This window comes from Chroicocephalus ridibundus, chromosome 4 (assembly GCF_963924245.1).
Source record: "Chroicocephalus ridibundus chromosome 4, bChrRid1.1, whole genome shotgun sequence".
NCBI lineage: Eukaryota > Metazoa > Chordata > Aves > Charadriiformes > Laridae > Chroicocephalus > Chroicocephalus ridibundus.
Window position 1 is genome coordinate 89,931,498 of NC_086287.1, and position 24,991 is coordinate 89,956,488.

At 41.8% G+C, this 24,991-nt stretch overlaps 2 protein-coding genes across 2 annotated transcripts; one reads left to right on the forward strand and one right to left on the reverse strand.

The window, feature by feature from the left end:
• Positions 1-2,345: 2,345 nt before the first annotated feature.
• On the forward strand, positions 2,346-8,532 carry PPP1R3E (protein phosphatase 1 regulatory subunit 3E). The gene has a single exon (XM_063334686.1). It carries the CDS (start codon positions 2,483-2,485, stop codon positions 3,437-3,439), a length of 957 nt encoding a protein of 318 aa, XP_063190756.1. The 5' UTR covers positions 2,346-2,482; the 3' UTR covers positions 3,440-8,532.
• Positions 8,533-17,060: 8,528 nt separating this feature from the next.
• GCSH (glycine cleavage system protein H) lies at positions 17,061-24,492 on the reverse strand. Its single transcript, XM_063334687.1, has 5 exons — positions 24,333-24,492; positions 20,751-20,830; positions 19,478-19,541; positions 17,781-17,912; positions 17,061-17,195 (listed from the first exon to the last, which is right to left on the reverse strand). Exons 1-5 carry the CDS (start codon positions 24,445-24,447, stop codon positions 17,098-17,100), a joined length of 489 nt encoding a protein of 162 aa, XP_063190757.1. The 5' UTR covers positions 24,448-24,492; the 3' UTR covers positions 17,061-17,097.
• Between the last annotated feature and the right edge of the window lie 499 nt (positions 24,493-24,991).

Below are 24,991 nucleotides of genomic sequence, written 5' to 3' on the forward strand. Positions count from 1 at the left end.
CTTCCACGCTACTCCACAAGGATCGCCTGGGAAATGATTTACAGTGGGTGTGCATTTATATCAAGTCTCTTTCTACCCTTGTCTCCACCGTCCACACGCCCATACAGTTTTCTCATTGTCTTGCAAGGCTAAAGGACCATCAGGTTTTACCTGATGATGACCAGAGCTGAACTCAACTGAAATTTCTGAACTGTGTTCTCACTGTGCCAGTCAGTTTATATGTGTGTTCATCTGCATCTCATCTTGCCTTGACCTGGCTAGTCCAAAGCTTATTGTGTTGTTTTGTGGTTTTTTTCTTTCTTATCACAGGATTTTCTCATTTTTCATGCCAGTCTTTGGTGTACTAACTTTGTGGAATCTCTATCTTCAACTTGGTGACGTGAACTACGTTGCCTACAATCACCAGTGAAGAAAGGAGTCGGGGCTTTTTTTGTTCCGTGAAATGTTACCAAGGTTGCGGGAGAAGAGGCCTGAAAAAGCCAAAAAGCAAGAGTATTACACAAGTTTATGATAAGGAGAAGTTAGGCAACTAAAATTACCAGAAGAGGGGAAGTCAAACTCTACTAAGGCATCCCTATTGTGTAAAGTACAGCAGAAGCTCAATTACTGCAAATACTCGTGTTCTCCATGTATACCACAAAGACATATCCGAAACTGACTGAATGTGTAGTCAGGTTTAAACCAATTTAGTTTATTAGTTCTGATAGTTTCACAATAGTTTAAAAATGCAAAGACTTCGCATATTATTGTAAAAAAAAAAAAGTTCTTACTGCTTGCTGGTTTTATTTAACAACAGCGAAACCAAGTGTTAATTCCTCAGAAAATTTTCATTATAACAGATAGAAATTACTAAAAAATAATTCAAAAGGATGTAGTTTTAAATTCTGTTTGAACAGTTCTGTGGGTCTGGGTTTTTTCTCCCCCAAATTAGTATAAGTAAGTAGATAAAAACCAAACATGACTTCATGTTATTTTCCTGAAATACTAATTTTTGGGAGGGAGGCACGGGAAAGGCCTAATGAGTCTTTCCTGTGGTGTGAGATAAAGGACGATTGAGACAATTTTAAGATCCTGGGCTAAAGAATTCAGATGTAATCCTTTATGTTATTACTATTTAATTTTTCAAAACCTATGATCATCCTGTGAACGTAAGACAATGACACGATAAATCATTGGGAAGCCCAATGGTGTCAAATTTAACACTGCTGGGCATATTTTTTCATTCCCTACTTACGAACCATCCGTCATTAAAAAGATTTGGAACGCGGCAGTAATAAGCTAGGAATTATTTTCATGCTTATTAATAAAGGAATTAAAGCTGATAATTGAGAGAAACAGCGGGGAGCTTTTCCCTGTGTTCTGGTGGCTTTTATTTTTTTTAACTCTTGGTTCTTATCGGGTTTACTTGTCCCATTAATCTCATCAGCCGCATTTCCACTGCCTAGACTTTCAAAGGAACACCAAGTGCTGCAGATAAAATGATGAAGGTGTAAAACCTCCTGCTCAGAAGCTAAATCAGAATCACATGTCAACACAGTTCAGGCTCAGCCTCTGGCAGCGTGGCAGGATCATTGTTTTTAATGCAATTTACTAATTAAAAATGAGTACCAGATTACGGAAAGTCTGGAATGAAGTGGCTTGCTAAATTAGCGTTTTAGCTCCTTGAACTGGCTGCCTCAGAGTCTGCTTTTCACGCAAGTATAATTCATTTGAATATTGCTTGGCAATTATCAAACGCTCTTCCGAAAAGAATGAACGCGGGTGACGGTTCGTAGTCGCCCCTCCGCGCTCAGAGCCGAGCTGCTTTTGCCACCCGTGGAAACGCGTCGCAGGGCTGCGGCAGGTGTCTTTTATTCAGCAGATGCACCGTAAACGCATTACAGCAGATTAGCTGGATTTCTTCCTTTAAATGTACACTGCGAGATCCAACTTGCAAGCCAGCTGTTTCTTATCGGCCCGTTTAATCTCCCGGAGCCCGGCTTTGCCTCTTCCTTTGAGCAGCTATTTCTGTAAGGGATCGGAGGAGGCAGAGCGCCGCTATGAATCCTAATGCTTCCACCGGGGAATCCCTCCCGCCTCCTCTTTTTGGATGAGATCCTCGAGGAAAGACCCAGAACGCAGCGAGGAGGAGGAGGAGGAAGGGCCGGCGCAGCGGCGGTACTGAGGAAGGCGGGCAGGGGGGGCGGCCGGCAGCGGGGGGTGTCGCTCGGGGAGGTGACGGGGACGAGCCGGCGGAGCCATGGGGGAGGAAGGATGACCGGGGCCGCCTCTCGCCGCCCGACCCCGGCACCTCCGCAGCGCCGCGGACACATGAACCCTCCGGCATCCCCCGGGGCCGGCCGCGACGGGGACGACGCCGAGGCCATCCCGCTGCCGCCGGGTCCGGGCGAGAGGCAGAGCCCGCCGAGCGAGCGTTAGACCGTCCCGAGAGGAGCAGCAGCCCCGCCGGCACCCCCCCCTCCCCCCTCGCTCCCCCTTCCCCATGGATAAGGGGGGCTCGCTGCACACCTCGGTGCCCACGCCGCCCCCCCGCCTCTACCTGCCCCGCAACTTCAGCTGCAGCGCCTGCCTCTATGGCAGTCTGGCCGAGCAGTGCAAGGGGGGGTGCAGCCCCGACGGCGACGCCGCGCCGCCCCCTCCCAGCCCCACCGTGGTGCGGGAAGCGGCGGGCGAGAAGCCCCGCGGCCGGGAGCCCTCGCTGCCCGCCGTGCCCCCCAGCCCCACCCAGCGCCGCCGCGCCAAGTCGCTGCCCACCCCCGGCGACCGCAGCCTGCGCCCGGCGCTGCAGCAGAGCCCCTCTCGCCGCAAGACGGTGCGGTTCGCCGACTCCCTCGGCCTGGAGCTCACCTCCGTCCGCCACTTCTGCGAGGCCGACCTGCCGCAGGTCCCGCTGCCGCCGCCGCCGCGCCCCGCCGACCTCCTCAAGACCAGGAAGCCGCCGGCGCTGGGCGACCTGGAGCCGGTGCTGTTCGGGCCGCCGCCGCCGCTGCTGGAACCGCTCTTCCCGCCGCAGCCCGGTGCCAGCCCCGGCTTCGCCGAGCGGGTGCGGCAGCACAAGGTGAGGCTGGAGTGGGTGCGGGCCGAGCCGGCGGGGCTGCGCGGCGCCGTCCGCGTCCTCAACCTGGCCTACGAGAAGGCCGTGTCGGTGCGCTACACCCTCAACCGCTGGGCCAGCTGCGCCGAGGTGCCCGCCGCCTACCAGCCGGCCGGCCCGGCGGACGGCCTCACCGACCGCTTCGCCTTCCTCCTGCCCCTCGGCCCCGCCGCCGCCGCCGCCGAGGCCGCGCTGGAGTTCGCCGTCCGCTACCGCGTCGCCGGCGCCGAGTACTGGGACAACAACGAAGGGGCGAACTACCGGCTGAGGGGCCGCCAGCGCGGGCTGCCCGCCGCCGGCCCGCTGCAGGACCCCGACAGCACCGCATGGATCCACTTCATCTGAGGCGGGGGGCGGCGGCGGCACCCGCGGGGACCGGTCCCGCCCGTCCTGCGGGGCCATCGAGCCCGGTCCCGCCCGTCCTGAGGGGCCGGGGGCCGGCGGGACCCCTCACGGGAGGGTCCGGCACCCGGCCCGGGCTCTGCGGCCCAGCGCAGGCCTCGCGTCCGGCCGCTTCTCTGTAAGTCGCCAGAACATATTTTCCTGAATTCTGTTTACAGAGGGAAAATTTATATTTTCTATTTCGCTCACAACGCCGAGGGGAAACCCTCCCAGGTGTTGGCGGGGAGGCTGGGCCCGGTTTCCACCTCAGTCTCCCGGTGTGCTGTGGCTGCCACCACCGCAGCTGCCCCGCCGGGCTCTGGAGCGGGAATTTGCGGAATTTACTGGCAGGGACCGGGATCCGCAGGTGCAAGGAAATGCTGGCGGAGGTCAGGATCGTCTGCTGTCACCTCAGCGGGGTCAGGCGCAGGTGACAGGGAGGACAGTGTCAAGGGGCATCCGTCCGGCCATCCTATATGTCTAATCCTGCTTAAGCAAAGCCTGGCTCCGGCGAGGTGCTGGCTCCCTGTTCAGAGCCTCGCTGACCCACTCACATTAATTGCCCTGTGGGGTTAAGGGCCTGACAGGGCAAGGTTAAGGGACAAATTACAGTTTTGAACCGAAAAAGACAAGAGTGTGGATGCCCCCAGGTGTAGAGTGTTTCATCATGCTGTAAAAATGATTGCTTGGTTTAAAACAAAGATACATTTATATTTTGTTTTTAATTTTGAACCCTGTTTCATGTGTTTCAACAAGTTAGAAAAGAAAAATAACATCACATTCTAATTGAAATGCGACCCACTGAGAGACTTCTTTTAAAAAGCAAGTGTTCTGTTGTAAAATTCACGTGGTATGTTGTTGTAAAGGGTTGTCAAGGTCTGATGTTTGTTGCAGTTGGATTGGTCCCACAAAGCTGCTTGTGCACCATTCAGCAGGAAAGTCGTGGAATTGCACCAAAGGAACAAGAGATGGCAAGAGTAGAATCCATAATTTTAGTCTGCTTCCCCAGCAACGCTTTCAGTTTTATTCATGTTAACAGTTTAATTGGATTTCTTATGCGAAGGTATCGGTGCAGGAGCCTGCTTTCTGAAAAATGAAATGCTCTAAATGTTTCATAATAAGTTCAGTAAGATTTCCCAAAACTGGCTAAATTTAGTCAGACAAACTGAAGAAAGTCGTATCTTGCCATATAAAAATGTATCAATTAAAAATTACTGAGCATGCTGGCTTCTTCCTTCAAAAGTATGTTTTAAATTATTTCAGCAGTAAGGGTTGCATCTTGCTTTTTAAACTTGCTTTTTCAGGACTTCAGCTGAACACAGGTCGGGCTGGTGCCAAATCTGGGTGCTAATTTTCCAGGATTTAGGTGTGTATGTGTTTGCAGGAGAGAGACCTCTACAAATATGACTTCTGAGAGTGGTAAAACCCATGTCAGTGTGATTTTCTGATGATGAAGGGCTGTAAGATCAGGCCTTTAAACGTTTTGGATCTTCTGTAGATTGTTTAGGAATCAAATGTGATTTTTTTTTAACTGCATTTTTGTGTTCCTTGAAAAGGTTTAAGTGTCCAAAATGGCTTGAGTAATGTCTAGTTCTTATAGAACCTTTTGACTTCAGTGGGAATTGAGAGCACTTGTCTCCTGAGGGTCTGGTTCAGTCAGAATAATTAAACTTATAAATATGGGTGGGAGGGGGAAGGTCTGTAAACTCGGTGGGAAAAGAGTATTTCATTTAATTTCTCTAGATCACTGTTTCTGATTTAATAGAAATAATAGCAAGGCTACTTCTGTAGTATTGGTAACTTGGCTTTAATTTCCCAGACAGTTTTCTAATCCCTGTGTTTTCAGTAGAAACAGAATATAAAGAAATGTAGCGTCAACATCTACTGAGTATTTCACATTTTAGAATATTAAGGCCCCGATCTTTATTGTAATAAAGTAATCCTGTATCTTGCTAGTACACATTTATAAAGCTAGAATTCCAGAACTAGCGTCTTAAAATGTTCATGGTTAAAGCATTTTGAGTGGCATATTTGATAAAGAAACCCCAAGTGTCTTTTAGGCAAACTTTTTTATAAGAGCCTTAATACTGGAGAGAAGGAAAAGGACTTGTCTCCATTTGAAAGCACTTTGAAATCTGGTGGAAATATAGCCAAACATCTTTTTATTTGTGTTACAGCTTTCTAAAATGTTATTTGCTTGGCCTTTTTTACCCAAATAGTGAACCATCAACTGTTACATAGACTGATGAAAATGCTTGGAGAAAAAAAAAAATAGTTTCTATGCATTTTAGATTAAATGATGCCGCAACTTTGCTTATAAAGATTTCACAAGATTTTCTGTTTTACTGTTTTAATGGCTTTAGAAGCACGAGTGGTGCTAAAACCATTTTTAACAGTGTATAACTCTAATTCCAGAACTTTATTTTCCAGTGAATGGCAGTTTTCATTGTCATTTGATTTATGCAGCATCTGCAGGTCTCTAATCGTTTAAAAAAATGCTTAAAAATCTCCTTATAGCAATTGTGGCTTCAACTCTAAATTTGGAATACCTAAATGGGTGTACATGCGTCAAGTACGCTAGCAAGTTATCGTATTCACCTTTTTTTTTTCCTTTTTTTTTTTCTTGACTTAGATTAAATTACTATTGCTCTCGATTGAAATTCTGTAGGCGGAATTTGGCTGCGGCTTTATAATAACTTTCAGATGTTACCGCTCTTTGCTTTTTATTTATGGCCCCATTTGTCAAATAGCAAATCTGAATGTTAAACCTTTTGAGGGTGTAGCATACCGGAAGGATGTTTCACAAAACAGAGACTCCCGACCTTTCAAGCAGTTAAGCTGATCCTCAACACTACATGTCGTGGGTAACTTTATGGGTTTGCACGTGGTCGCAGATTATCAATGATATTTGTGCAGGTCCAGTAAAAGACACGGCCCTCTAGAAGCATTTATAGGCACCTACTTTTTAAAGCCTGGATAGGTAACCTTGCGCTCAGTCAGTTTAGACTCGCGAATGCTATTGATGAAGTCTGTGGAAGAAGTTTGAGGTGTTTTAATAGAAATTTGTCAGTGGTATATGCCAAAGCTGCACTACTTCAATTACACACTCTTCACTTCAATCACATTAATTGATTTCCAAGCAAGATCTATTCAGTCTTCAAAAAATATGTTCAGTTGCAATGACTCTGAGTATTTCTTCCACTGGCAGCATCCATGTACAGTTTCCAATCCTTTAGATTTCAGGCTGTTGCTATCTCTGTGGCTTGCTAGAAGCAGTGCAATAAATGGAGATGAAGGAAAAAAAAATCCCGAGTAACGATTATATAGTATTTACATAAATTATGACTTTGGGGAGAAGGACCTATGTTGAAGAGGATAACTTTCAAGTTGGTGGGACATCAATCGTTTTAATGGGAGCAAGACAACTTTTAAAAATCACATTTCTAAAGAACATAGCTCCACAAAATGAACTTTCACAGGCAAAGTAAAATATTTGAAAACTTTCAAGCCAACCTTTTTCTGGAAAAAATGTCAGCTCTTTGTATTTTTATTTGCATGACTAGAGCCCATGCCACCTTCCTTTCCAAGTGATACTAGAATGGTTTAGGCTGGGCAATAATCCCTAGGTTGTCCACTTCACTTTGAAGTGAATCAGTCATTGCTTACGTCTCTGCAGATGTAAAAATGTGTCTGTCACTTATTGTGGAAAGTTGTAGCTTTATGAAATGTGCCATGTTATTTTATGTGCAATATAATGATACTTTGTACAGTGAGTCAAATTGTACTGTATGTCTGATATATGTTGATGTTTGCTGCTTCACATTTAAACTGGTAGATTTTTTTGCATGTGATTCTATGCCTTTTGTGGCAATATTTTTGAAATCTACCCTAATTATTAGAAACCCTAATAGGAATCAGAACAATTAAGTGACTGTAAACAGAATTTCAGCTAGCTAAACATAGTATTATTTATTAGCATAAAATCAGTAACTGAAACCGTCATCCTCATTTTCAATAAATGTACATTATTTCAGGTAAATTAACTCTTTTCTCCTTTTACCATTTGCAAGTAACTGTTTGATGTGCATGTGTGGTCCTCGGTATCTCAGTAAACAACAGAATAATTGCACGCTCTTTGTTTCAGCATATGTGAGGGGAAATGTTTCACTTGAATGAACAAATGTCTGTTCATGCATAAGCGTGATCTCTTTACAGATACATGAAATGCTTTTTCCGTAGGGCCAACAAGCAAACATCTGCTAATTCTATATTTTAATGTAAAGTAACCTATAGAAAGACTCAGAATCTGCTTTTTAACATATTATTATATATATATATTGAAATTTTTACGTGCCTTTCAACATTTTCTAGGAAGAAATCTCATGTGTTCCTTAGCTGTCTCACCAAAAGGCCAATAATGGCTTTGTCATTAAAAGGAAATTTATACTAAAAATATAATAATTCTAATTCCTGACACACTTTCAGCTGTGCCAGAAATCCTGTGTCCTTAGCAGCCAGAAGAATTTGATAATATTTTCCCATATTACAGTGAAAGAAACTAGTCAGAAATACGTCTTACTGGTATACCTCTACAATTATGTCGTTAAGTAAAAATACCCAACTGTGACTGTAGTTAATATAACAAAATACACTTATTGTATATATTCACCTCTTACACAGATATTCTAAATATATATTCTATCTGAAACCAAAAGTTCTAGTTTTTTATGAAATCTATTTGTGGATTTAAGCTTCTACTGTTATTTATTTGATGCTGCATAATACATATCATTAAAACTTTTGGATGGATTTAATCTGTCTGCACAGTTTATATCATGAGATAAAAGTGCTCACTATAGGAATATCTGAAGCAAATGACTCTTATCTTCCAATTTTACTGCATGGCTTTTTGGCAAATCATCAGTAATTCTGTTTCCTGTATGCACTTCATGTGTACATAACTGAGATATTTTTGAGGACTGAAATTAAGGTTTTTTCAAACCTAAATAGTTTAAGGCAGGAAGTAAATATAGTCAAATTTTCTGTTAAAAAAAAAAACCAAACAAACCCTAGCCTTACGTAGAACTGGTGAGTATTTTTCTTTAAAAATGGAAGATGGTGACATTTTTTCAAAATGAAGGATGTTCAGGGGAACATGCCTGTTTCAATAGGAAGGCTTTCTCAGGCTCAGCTTATATGAGAGAATTGCCCTGAAATAGTTGAGTGGTAAGAGCACTTCCTTAAATCAGTGTATGGGCTTGAATGTAGGTCTTCCGTGGTCACAGTGAAGACTGAGCTATAAAATCGTTTGCTATTGGTTAGATTCTTTCTTTATTCTTATAAATAGGACTTTTAAATAATTTTGCAGAGAGGATTTTTGACCCTGGATTTTCCCATCTTGTAGAATATCCTCTTCATTCAGCTGTCCTGGATTTTGTTCGAGCTTTCTGTTGTTGAGAAAGGTCTGGTTTTATTTTTATGCAACATAGAAAGATTATTTCACATTATATTTTTTGGGGAAAGGCAGGAAAACTGTTTTCCTTTAAAATTTAGTTTTTAAATTTTAAACAATAGCATGCAGAATAATAATGTTCTTGAAATAACACATGCACTAGCAATTCCAAAGAATTTTATAGCTAAGAAAAACGTCAAATGTGAGATGTGCTTTTTTAAAAACATATTTGCTTTCATTTAGCAAGGTGGGGAGAAAGTCCTAGTCTTCAGTGCAAGTGTATTAATACCAGGGATATATTTCTATGCAACATTATGGTGCGCCTGTTTGGTATAGTTGATGTATTGGTGTGTTGTGTATAGAATATTCTGTTAAATGCGTCATTAAGGGAACTGTATGTCTTAAATCGTGTTATATCTTTAGGCTCTTTTTTGTCCAGTCTCACTTCACTAAAACATGATCGTATCTTTTGAATAATGGTAACAAGACAATATTTCATAAAATCGCATAATGAAGTCTCACGCATTATACTTCATTCTTTATCACCACCTAGGTCAGTAAGTTGGGTTACTGTTGTGAGTTTTAAAATTTTTGTATTTCTTTATCTTAAGAATAAGCCAAATTGTATTATACTTTTAAACTCAAAGAGCTAATATATATGTTTTTAAAGCTGATCAAAAGTAGTAGAACTAAAATTGGTTGGGATTGCTCCTAAGTCCAGTTTATAAACTGTGGTATAACAAACACTTGCATATGTCCAGAGGTGCACCCTGGCGTCAAGTTCTTGCATTTTAAAGTTGGTACAAAGTGAGCTCTGCCTGGGTGCAACACCTGCCTACATCTGGACATCGATCCATCTTGTAATGCAGGAAAACTGACTGCTGTGACAGAAAATTACTGTTCTTGGAATGGTTTAAACAAACCTAACTCCTCCCTTCTACTGTTACACAAATTATTTCTCTCTGTAACGGAGATGCTGTCTGTTGAAGACCACGTTCTTTAACGTGCAAGTTTTTATTACTGTTTCTTTGATTTACCTTGACTTTGTTTAAAAAAACCCAAATAAATAATTGTTTAACTGTGTACTTAACTGGTAAATTACTTCTGGTTGTAGTTTCTTCTGCAATGTTTATATTTCACCAAGTAATATTTGTTTCTAATGTTTGTAAAAGTAATGTAATAACACCAAAAGTTCAAAATCAACATTTTCTAATAATGCCTTGTAATTTACCTAGCCTTACAGTATTTCAGACAATTTTTCCACCAAAACTGCATGTAGTCACTGGTTGTCACAATTATGAAAAATATATATTTATAAACCTGTAGCTTCTAGCTGTCATTAAAGATTAATGATACAAATTGTGAGCCTGTAGTGAATTTAAACCTCTTTTCTTAGCTGATAAGCCATGAGCTCTTTTTTGGTGAGGATCTGAAACAGTTATGTTCTGATTCATCCATAGGGCATGTATGAAGACATGTTGTGATGCACCTGCACATCTGAAGACAAATATCTAATATTTGGGCCCTTTTCCAGCCGGTGTGTCCTCAGGCAGTCTCCATGGAGAGTGCTCTCTATGGAAGCTGCAGTATATGGCGTTGTGTTGGTAACCTGCTCTTCTCAAGCGTAGCCATCTTTCAAGATTGGATGAGATTATCAGTGGGCATAAATGTGCGTAGCTGTCTTTAGTCTTGTATCATTAACACCATTGCAGGTGTAGTTTCGCAGTCCGTAGTTCAGAAAGGGATGCCTGTACTTCAGCTGTTTGTGACTTCACTCCTTCCCGGCTTTGCATCATTATGGTCACTAGTAACAGTGGAAACGTTCTCAAGTGCAGTTCAACATGTAGCTGCCCAAAGCCTGTGCTGCTGGAAGGTACAGAAACACTAGTCTTTCAGGAGAGGAGGGAGGGGCTTTCATAGAGGGAAGATGTGAGATTTGTGAAAATAACTGTGGCTTTTATTTAATTTTTTTTTTTTTTAAATAACAGTTTAAGTTTTGCAGTGCTGAAGGACTAGGAGGAAGGTTTCTAAGCCCCATGTGTATTCAGCAGTGGCTGCAGCCAAGCTGTTTCTTTAACCAGCACATGCCATTTCCCCCAGTGGTGATGCAGAATTGAGGCTATTTGGGTATTGGCGAGATGAATCGTAGGGACCCTTACAAATATTCTTTCTCTTAATTGCTGAGTTCAAAATATTTGTTTATTGAATTGTTATAATGTGCTAGTTCTCACAGTCTTTCACTGCATCTTATGTTACAATGCCAAGAACACTTTTCAGCTTTTCTTTAACCAAAACTTTTTAAGCCTTCTTTATAATACAGATAAAAGCCATATAGCCATAAGGAGAAAAAATGTTACGTGTTTGTTCTCGTGTAATTAGAACAACTTATTTTTATATATTCTTTGAGAAACATCTGCTTATCTGTCTCATTGTTATGAATAATAATAATATATTCATGTGTTTCTTTAGAAAGGCAAAGTAATTAAAATGTACCCGCAGACCTCTTTTTCTTTTTTTCCAGAGGGAATGTTTTCTGATTTATAATTTATCTAACCTTTTTGTTCAAGTAAAAATGAACTCTTAGCTCTCACAAATTACAGAACCCAGAACTGCTTTATTAAGATGCCATTATATAAATATTAGACTGTAATAGTTAGAATTATAGAGTGTAATTTCCCCTTTTCTTTTTGGTAAGGCATATGCTTTGAATTTAAAACTGCTGTTATGCTTGAGTGATGCTGAAATAATGAGATTACAGTTCTGGGTGAAGATTATGATGAAGTCATAGTACTCTAAAATTAAAAAAAAAAAGAATAGCTTTACATTGTTCTTTCATCGTGGATTAATTTTTCATTTTTTTGACTCTTGCATGGGACAAAATATAACTACAGGAATTCATCTGACTGTTAATGAGATTATATACAGTAGATAGAAAGGGTCTTATTAACAAGTGTTAAAATGTATGAAGTATTGATATAGTAGTACTACTAATACTGACAATAACAATCCCTGCTCCTTGGGAATCTACCAACAGTTTTTGGTCTGATGAGTTGAATCGTCTCAGGGGGCCATACTGAATGCCACGGCTGTCTCAAATGTTAGATTCTCTATTAGAAATACTGCTTTAGATCCCATAGAAGCAGGGGCACGCGTTGAAGGAGCATGGTGGCCTTCAGTTACTCTTTAAACCTATGGAAGATATGGGAAGTAGACAAAAAAAATCCATCAAGTTTTTGAATGGCTGAATTTTCTTCTTTGCCCCTTGTTTCAGTTGTAGATGAGGATGATACATTGGGGGGAAAAAAAAAAGAGCTGTGCAGTGGTGGTGTTACATTACACCAGTTTTAGCACTGGCTTTGCCTTACCAGTTGTGGCACGAGTGAGGCGTTATCAGAACAGACAGGAGTTGCCAAGAATACTTTAATTCTCTGTCATTTTCCCTTGATCCAGACCCATGCAGCAAAGAAGGGAGAGGGACGATGGCTGCAAAACAGGAGTACTCTTGAGTCCTAAGAAGTGCAGACTCATTCTCCTACCTTGTAGATCAATTTTCCTGGTTAGAAAAAGGTACAAGTGCTGTACCTCCGTTAAAATACATCTCTAAGCAAAATACATTCAATAACATAAATAATTAAACGCTATAAACAACCGAGAACTAAAACAGCCTAATAGCGGAGGATGTAGGCCGCTTGCACTGCATTAAAATAGATCAGGTCTGAAGTGACTGAATTATGCTTCGTCAGGAAGAGAGGGATGTCAATATTGTGAGGCAAACTCTAATCCCGAGGCCACAGACTAAATTCTCCTGCCAAGGTCTGTTCTGCCAAGGCTGTGTCTCAAGGACTGCGGGGAAAGTAGAGAAAATTACAGAGGACACTGCAGCATGTCTTGCTGCTAATTTATGCTGATGGACATTGCCTTAATGGCTGGCATTGTGTTTGGAACTTGGTAAAATTTCAGACTGTCCACGCACACCCCTTCCCCACCAGGCCAAGTTTTAGGTGTGCTGCAAGAAGAGGGAAGAGACGGGTGGAGAAGAAAGATGGTAAGAGGACGGGTACAATAAGATGAGGTTTAATTCCTTTGTGAGGAGTGGGTTTTAAATGTTTTCAATGAAGCAGCATGTGCTTAATATTTTTTTTCTGATCTTGAAGTTGACCCAGGAGACTAAATTGCGCGGGGGCTGGGGTGTCCCTGCAGTGCTTCTAGCGACCGAGCAGCTGAACTGGAAAACCTGCTCTCGCTTCCTCACCTTGCCCCCCCGTTACCGTCTTTAACGTTTTGAGTGCCACCCTGTGGTGAAAATATGCAATAATTTCTTTTGTAACGTATTTATTTACACGGGCACATGTCACCGTTTGACAACCTGAAGCATTCCACCCCCTGGTGAACTTATGTTATTAATTAATTATGCACCATTCCTAGGTTTTCTTTCTCTTCTCCAAAATAGGCAGCGCGGGTGGTACAATTTCCCTTGCGTCTTGCTGTGTGATGGCTCCCACCATCGCGCACACACTTGAGGAGCTGGGGATTGTTCTGGATCGGTTTATTGGTGAAGTTCTGATTATTCACATGATTAAGCTGACGTGAAGTTAGAGGTTATGTTCTTTATGTGTCACTTTAGCATATTAAAACTCTGTGATGGGAGTCATTACTACAGGAAAATTGTAAATTCCCGATCTGTCAGTGTGAAGAAATGGGAAAGAGGATCCTTAGCCACAAGGACATCGTGGCTGGAGACACCGGTTAAGGGGAGCATTAGAAACTCAAATCTCCTGCACTCCTACCCCCATCATCAGAGCTGCTGCACGTCTAACCCCATCTAACCCACCATTAGGTGTCTGTCTTACTGTTAATTTAATGACAGTGAAATTCATGTTGCCCTTATGTTCATCAAAACACCAAATGTTATTATTTATGTATTTTTGTTGTTTGAGTTTTACACCATTTTTTCCCCTCTGATTAGAAGTAACAATTACATGATTTGTATTTATATACACGATGGGTCAAGATTTCCAGAGGGAGGCAGCACTTCATTGGTTGAAAACTAGACAAAAATTTAGGTATGCAATCTTTTCAGGACTGATGTTGATAAAAATCTTCAAAACTAAACACGGATTGAAAAAAAACAACAGTTCCAAGCTTAGCTTATATTCAGTTAGATAATTTGAGAGATAAAGGGGTGGATACTTGTGGAACAGAAAGAAGTGTTGGCAAGAAGAAAGGTGATGCTACAATTAACCCCTAGGAGAGAGAGAGACATGATTGATTACTGGTTGTGGGAGAAGTATGAAATCATAATTTGCCAAAAAACCCAATCTCTGTAGTCAGTCCATAATGTTTAGTATCCAGTAATTATGAGTGTTAAGTTCTCAAGCTCAGGATTGAGACTTAAGAGAGGTCACAGATGAAGTGGTTATTTTGTAAAAAATCATCTCCTCCTTTATTCATTTTCTGTAGGCGCACACACTGGTGACCAAGTTGGATGTCTTCCCCTACGATTTATACAAAAAAGTGTTTGAAATTGTGTCATAAACCAAGGCTAACGCACATTCAGCCCATGCTTTTATTCTGATGAAAGGTGTTCATTATGGACTCACGTTGGCGTTCGTGTGCTTGCAGTGCCTGGCTCCACCCAGCGCACGGTGGTCTGCCCAAGGCTTCCTGCTGCTGGTGATGTTATGACATTATTTGGAAGCTAGGAGCTCTGCTTGGGTAGCATACATCAAACAAGGAAGAACGCATTCTTTTGGCAGCATAATTTGGGTAGTTGAGTGGATTTTAGAAAAATATAAAAATATTTGCTCCAATTGATAGACATCCTTTGGCCTAAATAACTGCAGAACACCAGAGCTCTCAGCACAAACCACACAAGAAAAGCACCTAAGGTTTATCGTTCCCATTTTAAAATGAATTGAGAAATGTAATAAATCACTTCAAGGTCACAGGAAACCCCAAAAGAACTAGGGATAGAGAGGTTCCTGGTCCTCCTCTTTAAGCAAAAGAACATCCATTCTCTAACTTGTACACCATGAAAGAAAGGTTGAATTCTGTTTCAGATGCTTTCCCCAGAAAGTTGTCATTTATCCGTACTCATGTGTAACCTTACAAATGCTGCTAATACACACATGAGGGCAAAGCTTGAAGAAGAGATCAGATGTGCTGGTTTTTACTATTCCCTGGGTTCCTTAGAGGATTACAGAAATTACTATTTCATATTTTGCTGATCAAAAGGAAAGAATACAAACATTTTAAGGGAAAAATTGTATAAAAATGCATTACAATGCAAAGGGAGAGCCACAAGGGTCGTATATTCCATGGCCATGAATGAAGGGCCTTTTACTCTCTAGTACAGTTGGAAAAAACAGGGTGGAAGAAACAGTATCAAACTGAAACATTTTCATGACTTCCTATCTCTATTTGCCTGGGCTCATTCTCATTTGAAACAAACTTTCCCTGTAGGAAGCGCACAGGGAGGCCAAAGATCCACCCCGGCACAGCAAGCCTGTAAAGTGCCCGGATCAAGCTCCCAGCTCCCTGGGCCCTGAACGTTGTCACAATAAATACTGCATGACACTGTGAATAATGGATAACTGCTGACAGTTTTTAAAGCACGTACACGGGGCTTATGGGAGCCTTTTGTTTACCAACCACTGCCAAGTTCGGATGTATGTGGAACAAACCCACTCCTCCCTCTTGCTCACTTTGCAGTTTAACTCCGATGGAGAGGATAGTTTTATCTCAAATACAGTGGAGTCTCTCTTGGCATGGCTTTTGGAGGGAAAGCCTTGCGGAGGGAAAGCCTTGCGGAGGGAAAATTAGCTCATAGGATTTAAAAAAACCCAGCCATTACTTTGACATCCCTTCAGATCGTAAAAGATAGCCCTACATTTTGGTACGTTAGAAAGGTTTCTGTATAACCTGCAGTGTATTTCTGCCCTTTAGAAAGGCTGTGCTTTTGAAAGGAACTTCTAAAGGAAGAGGAATTTTGCCTTTATCATCTTACATAGATTAAACATTCCCCTACTTCCTCTTAGGTTAACTTACAGATACTTGGGTTTTGTTCCTGTTTTGTGCTTGGCTTCTAATCACTATTTTAAAATTATAGAAAAAACTTTTAGACCAAAACTCCGCTGTACTATTACGTTTTCCTAAAATGCAGGTCTGTACAACACCAGCTCACCCTTAGATGTCACATCAACTTTGAGAGCACATTTGTGGATTCATCAAATATTAAGTCTAATGGAATCAGCTGCTTTAGTTTACTGGTTTGTAAAGTGAAAGTTTTAGTTTCATTCCTGTGATGTCCTAACAGCAGTATGCTTACTTGATCTTACAGACAGACACACACGGATACATTATATGTCAAACTATTATTGACCACACAATTTTCACAAGTATCTACTCTTCTGAATCACCGCAATCGTTAGGCACAAGATGTAGAACTCCTTAATTACTTGGGACATAGGTAGTGTTTACCAGACAAAAAATACAGCCTAAAGAACCCACTCTAGAACCTTGATAAACTGTCATTGCATGAGTTTTGCATAGTAAGAAAGCATATAAATCAGAAGACAAAAACCACACCTTCTGCTCAAAGGCAGAACTACTTGATTACACAGTAAAATGAAGGAGGAAAACAAAGGATTAATAAATTCTGTAAAGAAGTAAAACATCATGCAAAGAGGTAGTTGACATGGCTTCTCCTTTTTTGGTATCATCTTTGTAACTGTAATTAGGAAAAAATGTTAGGAGGTTAGGGAGATGCTGTTTTTCAATATCTTGGGAGCAACAGAAAAGTATTTTAGGAAAAGCTGTAGTCCAGGTTAAGAGAACATCACGTGCCTACTACAGAATTACCATATTAAGGCTGTTGTGACTAAATTTGATTTTCAAATGAATCTTGGGAAGTATATATTTTAACAAATAAATTTTGCTTCCCAAAATATTATAGATAACATCCTAAAGTTACATAAATCAGATAACGCAATAAAAAAGCCCTTGCAGGTATGCAGATGTTAAACATTTTTATCTCTGCAGTTATTATGGTCTTGTATATGTGATCATAAGCGGTATTTTTCAGGTTGCCAAAACTGGATATTCTGTACTTCACTGATTGATGACAAACTACACTGAAACATTTTATATGGATTTATTTCATTATTCCAGCTCAGTCCTCAATAGATTTTATGTATTTCTCATAGGCATCTTCGCTCATCAGTTCATCAAGTTCAGCAGGATTTTCCACGGTCATCTTGATAAGCCAACCTGTAGTTAGGAAATCAAAAAGAAAAACAGTTGCTAATATCCTACAAGATCTTGTATCCTACAAGAAAGATCCGTTCATGTTACTGCCTTAGAAAAGTACTGCCAGTAGGAATATAAGCCCTGTAACACTGGTAGAATCAACAGAATTTCTTGTGCAGGCAAACCTATGTTTCAATACTTCAAAAAGCAACCAAACAATCTGTCGTAAGAAATGGCTTTTTGAGTCAGATCGGTTGTCTAAGTCCTGTCTCTGACAGTGGCATTAAGGAGACGCTCTCTAGAAAGCGTAAAAGAGCCTGACCTCTCGGTATCGTGAGCTGTTACAAAACCAAAACAGAGAAACACGATCAAGGGAAATAGATTTAAATTCAACCACTGTCTATGTCTGAACACATTGTAAAGCAGCTGTCAGCAAAGACTAGAATAATACTGTCACATTAAATTTTACTGGACTTGAGCTATATTCAATATACTCCATTTAAGCCTCCACACCATTACACTGGAAGAACTAGGCATTGCAGAGGCCTTTGCGATAGCAAGAAGCCAGGTGGCATTCATTGCTGAAAGATAAAAATGACATCTTACCATCTTGATAACAAGATTTATTGACGAGCCCTGGATTATCTGCAAGGGCAGCATTAATCTCAGTCACTTCTCCTGAGAGAGGAGAGTAGAGTTCACTAGCAGCTTTCACACTTTCCAAAGCTCCAAACTCATCTGAAACACAGAATACGATTGAACGCTTTTAAGAGGAAAATACAAAGTGCTTTATTTTTTCTTCAGTCAGACATTCTGGTGATGACCTAGCCATTGAAGAAGTGTCTCGATCTTGAGCAAGGAAAACTGCCAAAGAGATTGAAGTCACCAACTTTATGACAATGATCAGCAACGTTAAATTTGATGTTTATGCCCCTGAATTATTCTGGGGAACTTGCATAACACTAGCTAGCTGGCTGCTCCAAAAGGACAGAAATTTCTTACATTTGGCTAATCCTTTGCTAAAGCCCTACAGCATATGATATGATATCGTGTTAGAAGGAACCACATTCAGCTCTTGCAGAAAGAGACCTAAATATGCCTTTTATCTGCAATTTAAACCTTTTTATACATAATTTGGTCACAAAATAGACACATCCACAATTTCAGGAATCCCAGTTTTTCTTCAGAAACACTATCAAGTGTTACATTTGCACTCACTGGAAAACACACATTAGTATTCAGAAGCACCGCACTGGAATCACCCAGCCGCTCTTCCCTTTTATCTATTTTGTAGGCAGTTGTGGAAAAAGTGCCTGGAGCGATGTTAGTCCAGAGCAACTCTAAGCCACGAGCAAACAAGACAGAGGCTAGAGGAACACAGGGCTGTCAGAGGAACAGATAGGCATTAGCACAAGGAATCAGAGAACAACCTGTTCTGGGAAAGCCTGGAATTAGACTGAAGCCAGAATGGGTAGAAAAGAGAACTAAATGAAAGTGAAATTCCTTCAGATAAAACTACAAGTTGGTTAATTAAAACCCTAAACAGAAAGACCTTTTGTCTAACATTCACCATTCAACGCGGTGTTACATATTTGACCAAAACAGTTCAATACAGACCTATTCCATAAGAAGGATGGCAAAAGAAAGGCCTCAGTAAATCTACGTTCTTTTTCTGCAATGTCTGAAGCTAATGACAATCTTTTCTTCATGTATTCTCCACGTAAATACAGCAATAGGCCTTTCCTTTCTACCTGTTAGTGCTCACTCTTCCTTAATATGGAAAATGATATAACTGAATGATTAAGAATGTAACAATTTGTACGTCACTAATGAGCAAAACCCAATGATTACAATTGATACCCCAAAATTACTGGATCTGTATATTCATAAAAAAATCAGAGCTTGATATCAATTAGATACTTCACATCATGCAACTCACGAAATGCGTAATTGCAGAAATACGTATAAGCCCACCCAAGCACTAGCAAGTCCAAATCAAAGCATAAATATTTTAAAAACAGAACCTAGATAAAATTATTACAAAAGATATTTCAAAGATTTGTTTTTTAAATAAATGTCTTCACAGTTTAATGAGCAAGTACTTTCTGCTACCATGCATGGTCTGACAGCGAGAATTGGAAGTTAAAGCTGCCTCTTGTAGAAACACCTGAATTTCCTTTGCATCCAGAGGATCAATAATGGTATTAATGAACATAAAGTTTATTTCATAAAATTTATCTTTGCAAAGTGAGAGTGGGATGAGTAGAATAATTACTTCATTAGAAATTACAGCAGAAACTTACCATGTTTACTCAATTTTGTCCCAATTTCTGGAAGACTACAGTAAACAACGTCTCCTAATGCTTCCTTAAAAGAAAAAGCATCAAAGCATACATTAAAGAAACTATACATAGGAGGGATCCGATACAGTAACTCTAATATCTGTATATAAGCAATCTCTGTCTCTAAATTTAGTTCTCATTCTTCAACGAGTGCATGTTTTTCACTTTTTCTTTTTAAACAAGCAACTTGAAAAAACTGATTCGTTACCATGCCCCAAATGCCAAATTATCATTTATCTATTACAGCGTTAATAACCCTCGGGATGAATTACAGGCTTTATATCCAGATTTCTTCAGGCAGGCTGATGTCCTTAGCATCATCTAGAGTAACAACTGTTTTAAAGAAAAATGTTCCCAATGATTTGAGGGAATTATCTTTTTGTTACAAAGCACAGAGGATTTGTGGAACTTGAAAGAAAATGCAATGACTCCTCCCCACAGACACGGACCACTGGAGAGCTGTTAGTGTACAGTTTGTCCTTACTGACTTAATAAGGAGCCTTATCACCATAAGAATTGGCTCAAGCAGAATAGGCTTCTGCCTCTTCACTGACAAGAGTACCCTATCTCACAAAAGGCTAGGGATCTTACAGAGCATTAGTGTTATTTACAGAAAACTGAGATTACAGGAAGTGCTGCTTATCCTAAGAAACATTCATTTCATCGATAGCTTCTCACATTAGATTTTCTTGAGTTTCACATACAGTGAATCTCTATCCTGAATTTGCCTGTGACTTACTCCAAATCAAGTACTTGCACAAGAACAAAACAAAAGAAAAAATCCAAAGGAATTCCTATCCTAGAGTAAGAAATATATGCCATGTTGTACTTCCATTCGCGACTGTTCTTTAGCCAGAGGGATTGCACTGTATTCATTGTCAAAGGAAATTTGGCCTAGAAAGCACAAGACATCCTCTTCATGTATGCCACAAACTCCTCAGGCCTATCAGAACTGAAGTAGTAAAGGAGGTTTTAAATTCTGCTGAACCATTAAGTTGCTCATCAAGTTCAGCTCTCCATAGGCTCAATCTGAAGTGATTAAGAATTTATCAGAATGCTGAAGCAGCATTCACTTCACAAATAACGTGATAGACCAAGTCCAAAAATCACACTCAGTGTGTAGCATATGCGATTAGAACGATAAAAACCAGTAACTGTCCAAAGAGCAAGGACAAGAGCGGGTATGCATAAATAAATACTGCAGACTTGGGTAAAGGGGGGGAAAGATCAATACCTGTGCAAAATTGCTGATTCCTACTGTTCCAATGCCATTTTCAACTGTTATCCATTCATGCTTGTCTGTGAATTTGCGGGCTAAAATGAAACAAACTTGGTATTTCAGAAAGAAGTGACAAGTAGCTCGCTTAAATACAGTGACACATTTGCAGGCTTAAAATCGTTTAACTGAGGTCAGTTTTGTTTGTTTTTATTGGAAAACATTTTAAACAGCACATGCAATTTACAGAAGCATTTTTTTCTGCTCATGACATGTTGAGCCACGCGGTAGAAGCCCACTAGGTGTTCTGCTGAGAGCATTACTAGTTCCTGTGCTATCCCTTAGAGACCGATGAAGTACAGGAGCAACAGTAGTATTTCAAACAAAAGTATAAATCTAAAGCATATATGTGTACTCTACTCATACTTCTGCGGTTCTATGATGGCTTAGGGGCTCTTCAAGCATATTTAGTGTTTGTTTCTGACAACCACTTTATTATTCCAGGTCAGGCCACCGTTAATGACCCATTAGAAACAGTGTCAGCATTACAGCATCTCATTCAAAGTACTTAGAGCCATCAGTTGAAGCTAAAAAGTTGCAGCCTGGTTAGTTTACGTGACCACTTCCCTTCCCTCCACCTGACATTTCCTATAGAGTCTACTTCTCCGTGTTTAATGTTGCCACAGATTTATATAAAATTAAGGCAAATTAATGCAGGCAACTGTTACTTAAAAGAATTTGCTCTCTGTTAATACTGTTACTGTGAGAAGAACACAGTAGTTATTCGGTATAGTTTTAAAATAAACATATTTAAGGCCCTGTTAAGTCTCTTCACAGCATTCTTACAATGCTACATATATTTTAGATCTATAAGACTCAGGGCAGGTTGTACCAGCTTGTATTAGAAACAATTCTTTTTATAAAGTCATATGCAGACACTTCAAAAGAAGTAATTGAAACAGGCAACATTTTCCTCGCTAACACTTTACGTGGAACTTTTCTTACTCTGAGCATTTTCAGCCCGCTTTGTCCGTTTTCTCACTTCTAGTTTCTCCATAGACGCTGTCTTCCCCTTTTTTTTCTTTTTTAAAAAAAATGAATTTATTTTTAACTTTCACATGTAGCACCTATCCAACTAGGCAAGGGATGTCCCAGAAGCTGAAGAAGATAACTTTTTAAATAGAGCTGCCTGTGTGATTGGTGCCAGAGTAGCACAGCTGGGCCTTCCTTTTGCGTTCAAAATTCTCCTCTCAGGCTCTTCCTCTAGGCCGGACTCCTTATACCTGCTAGAGAAACTACGCTTCTGCAAATCCTTGTATATTTTCTAAACTTGTACATGAATGAAAACAAGTTTTCTCTGTAGACCTGCTAAAAATCTTTCCACTGTAAGTCAGTCAAGTTTCAAGCTGTTTCGGTTGTAGTGATCCTCTTGTTTATGTCTGAACACACGCAAGAGAAGCAAGTCCTAGATTAAATGGTTTGTCTTTGAAGATGGACTAAGTTTTATAGACCTTGTTAGAGCAACACATGTTTTTGCAAGTACATTATGTGAAAAAATTTGGAGTAAAATGCAAATATGAAGTATTCTTCCATGAATTACCACTCAAAAACCCCGGAGAATTTCAGCTAGCATTATCGATACCTACATAAATCTCTCCAGCACACATTCTAATAAACAGAAGAAATCAAACATCTTAAATCTTTTCAGGCCAAGACATTAAACGCATAGGTAATAGGAATTGCATTGGAAACGAGTAATGAGCCATAAGAATGGAGAATGACACAGAATCTCAAACCCAAGCTGAACATTTATGACAATATGTATATCACAAAGAAGCCAAACAATATCTTTTTATGTAGGATAATAATATTGTATAAAATGTTTGTAAAGCAAGGTTAAAAAAAAAAAAGAGAGTGAGAAAAACAAGATTTCCATGGTCAGTTTGGAACACAGCAGTAAAGTGTTCTCAACAGTTAGAGGAGCACATAAGCTTCTGTAGGTGGTGGGGGGGAAGAAGTGAAAAATGAAAAATTCTAACCCTGTAACAAAAAACAGTGCAAATAAAGTAAAGGTCAAATTAAAAAGAGTTAATAAGTAATCTCAAAATTTGAACTTTGAGCTCATGTGATCAGCCCATTAAATAAATCAAATTAAACGCATATGAAATGTCAGAGCATATAAAATCTCTTCTGTGAGCATTCTTTTTCAGAAGAGCAGCTAAATTTACTCCAGCTTCATTCATTTCAACATGACTTTGGTTTCAGCTTAACTAGCCTATGCTGAATTCACACCTTCATTTAGTTTAGCCTGCCTCTATTAAATATTTCATAAATGTATACCTGAAGAGTGAAGGAAAACTCACACCTCCACAGAGAGGCATATAATTTTTTTCCTCTCTGCCTAAAACAAAAGCATAATTTATGTTATTCCTTCAAGTTATACCTATAGAAAAACAATGGGTATATTAAACAATAAGAATAGTGAAAAAAGCTTAGATCTTGACTCAATTTGCAAATAATAACTAATAAATGTTATTTCTTTCACTTGTAGAAGGCAGTAAACAGGTAAGTTAAAAGACTATCTGGAAGGATATTTATGACCTCTTAGTGGCAGTCATTACTTTTATAGCATATTCTTCACCTCTTCTATCTTTTCAACATTCCTGTCTTCTACAGGACCACAGATTCTGTTTTTCAGACTTCTGTGGCTAACTTTCATTCAAAGAGAGCTTCAACGGCAGCATTTAATTTCTGAATTAATTACATTAAGCACAAAACCGCACCGAGCACCGATGTGCAAGTCCATCTCCTGCCTTACCACCTCTGTCACCACACGCCTGGCAGCGGGCTGGGCTAGGCCAGGCCGAACTCCGTTAGCCCTGGAGATGTGGCCGGGCTTGCTTTCCCAGTGGCCATCGCCAGCCCATCTGCTGGGGCTGCTGCCGGCCGGTCCTCCCGTCCGGCCTCCTCCGACCTACCAGCTGTTAATAAAGTTAACTGTTAAAGATCCCAGGAAAGCTATCCGCTTCTTTCGTCAAGTTTGCGTTCTCCGCTCTTGGCCCGCTCGGCGAAGCCGGCGGCTGGGGCCAGAAGGGGACAGGGCCACTTTGCTAAAGAACTGCAGCGTCCAGAGGAGGTTAAAAGTTTTCTGCCAATTAACGGAGGCGAACCAGCTCCTCCTGGCAGGAGGAATTGGGAGAGGGCCGGCACCAGGACAAGGGGCAGGTGGGACTTGCCACAAGCGCCAGGCACCCATTGCCCCCCACAGCCCTGAGCCCTTCAGCCATCTTGCGAGGCTTCCCCTGCTCCCCTCACGGCCACCCCGGCGACAGCGGCTGCCCATGACCCCCTCGGCCCCGCCGCAGCCGCCCGCTCCGCTCGGCCACGCTCTTCCCAGCCGCGGGGGCACCAGGACACACGCCCCCCACCCCCGCCACCATCCGCTCCCGAAGGCTCAGCCGGGCGGGGGTCTGCACGTCGCACCGAGCTCCCTCACAGCGGCTGCTACGGGAGGGGGCAGCGGCAGCCCCAACACAGCGGGGAGCGACAGCTCCCGGCCGAACCGGGCCTCCCTCCCACTGCCCCCCGGCCACCACTCACCGGACAGCACCAGCGAGCTGGTGGCCAACCTCCGGGCCGCGGGCACCCGCGGCGAGAGGCGCGGGCAGCGCGGCACCAGGACCGGCCCGACCCGCCGCAGCGCTCGCCACGCCATCTTTGCTGGGGGCGGGCGGGGGGCGGTGCCGCGCGGAGCTCCCGCCCAGCGGGGGCGGCCGTTACCGGCGGCCGTTAGGGCAGGCGTGAGGGGGCGGCGCTGTCTCTGAAGGGGGTTCACGGCTTCGGAGGAGGTGGCCGGCAGGCGCGGGGCCAAGTGGCGTCGTGCTCCCCCCCCGTCAGGCCGCTGGGACTAGGGCGGGAGCAGGGTCAGGCTGACGGGAGGAAGGCGGTCTGAGGGCGTCGCCATCTTTCCATGGCAGTGGCTTGGTAGCAAGACAGTGGATTTTAGCCAAACGGTGCAACAAACGCTCAGTGTTTATTAAGTACGGATGCAAAGTCTACAGGAAGTACGCGTGGGACGCTTTGCCTTAGGTTTAGCGTTATTTCTTAGCTACTCCAAAACGCCGCTGAGGGAGCTGGGGGTGTTCCGCCTGGAGAAGGCTGAGGGGAGACCTTATCCCTCTCCTCAGCTACCTGAGAGGAGGGTGTAGCGAGGAGCGGGTCTGGCTCTTCTCCCAAGGAACAGGCGACAGGACAAGAGG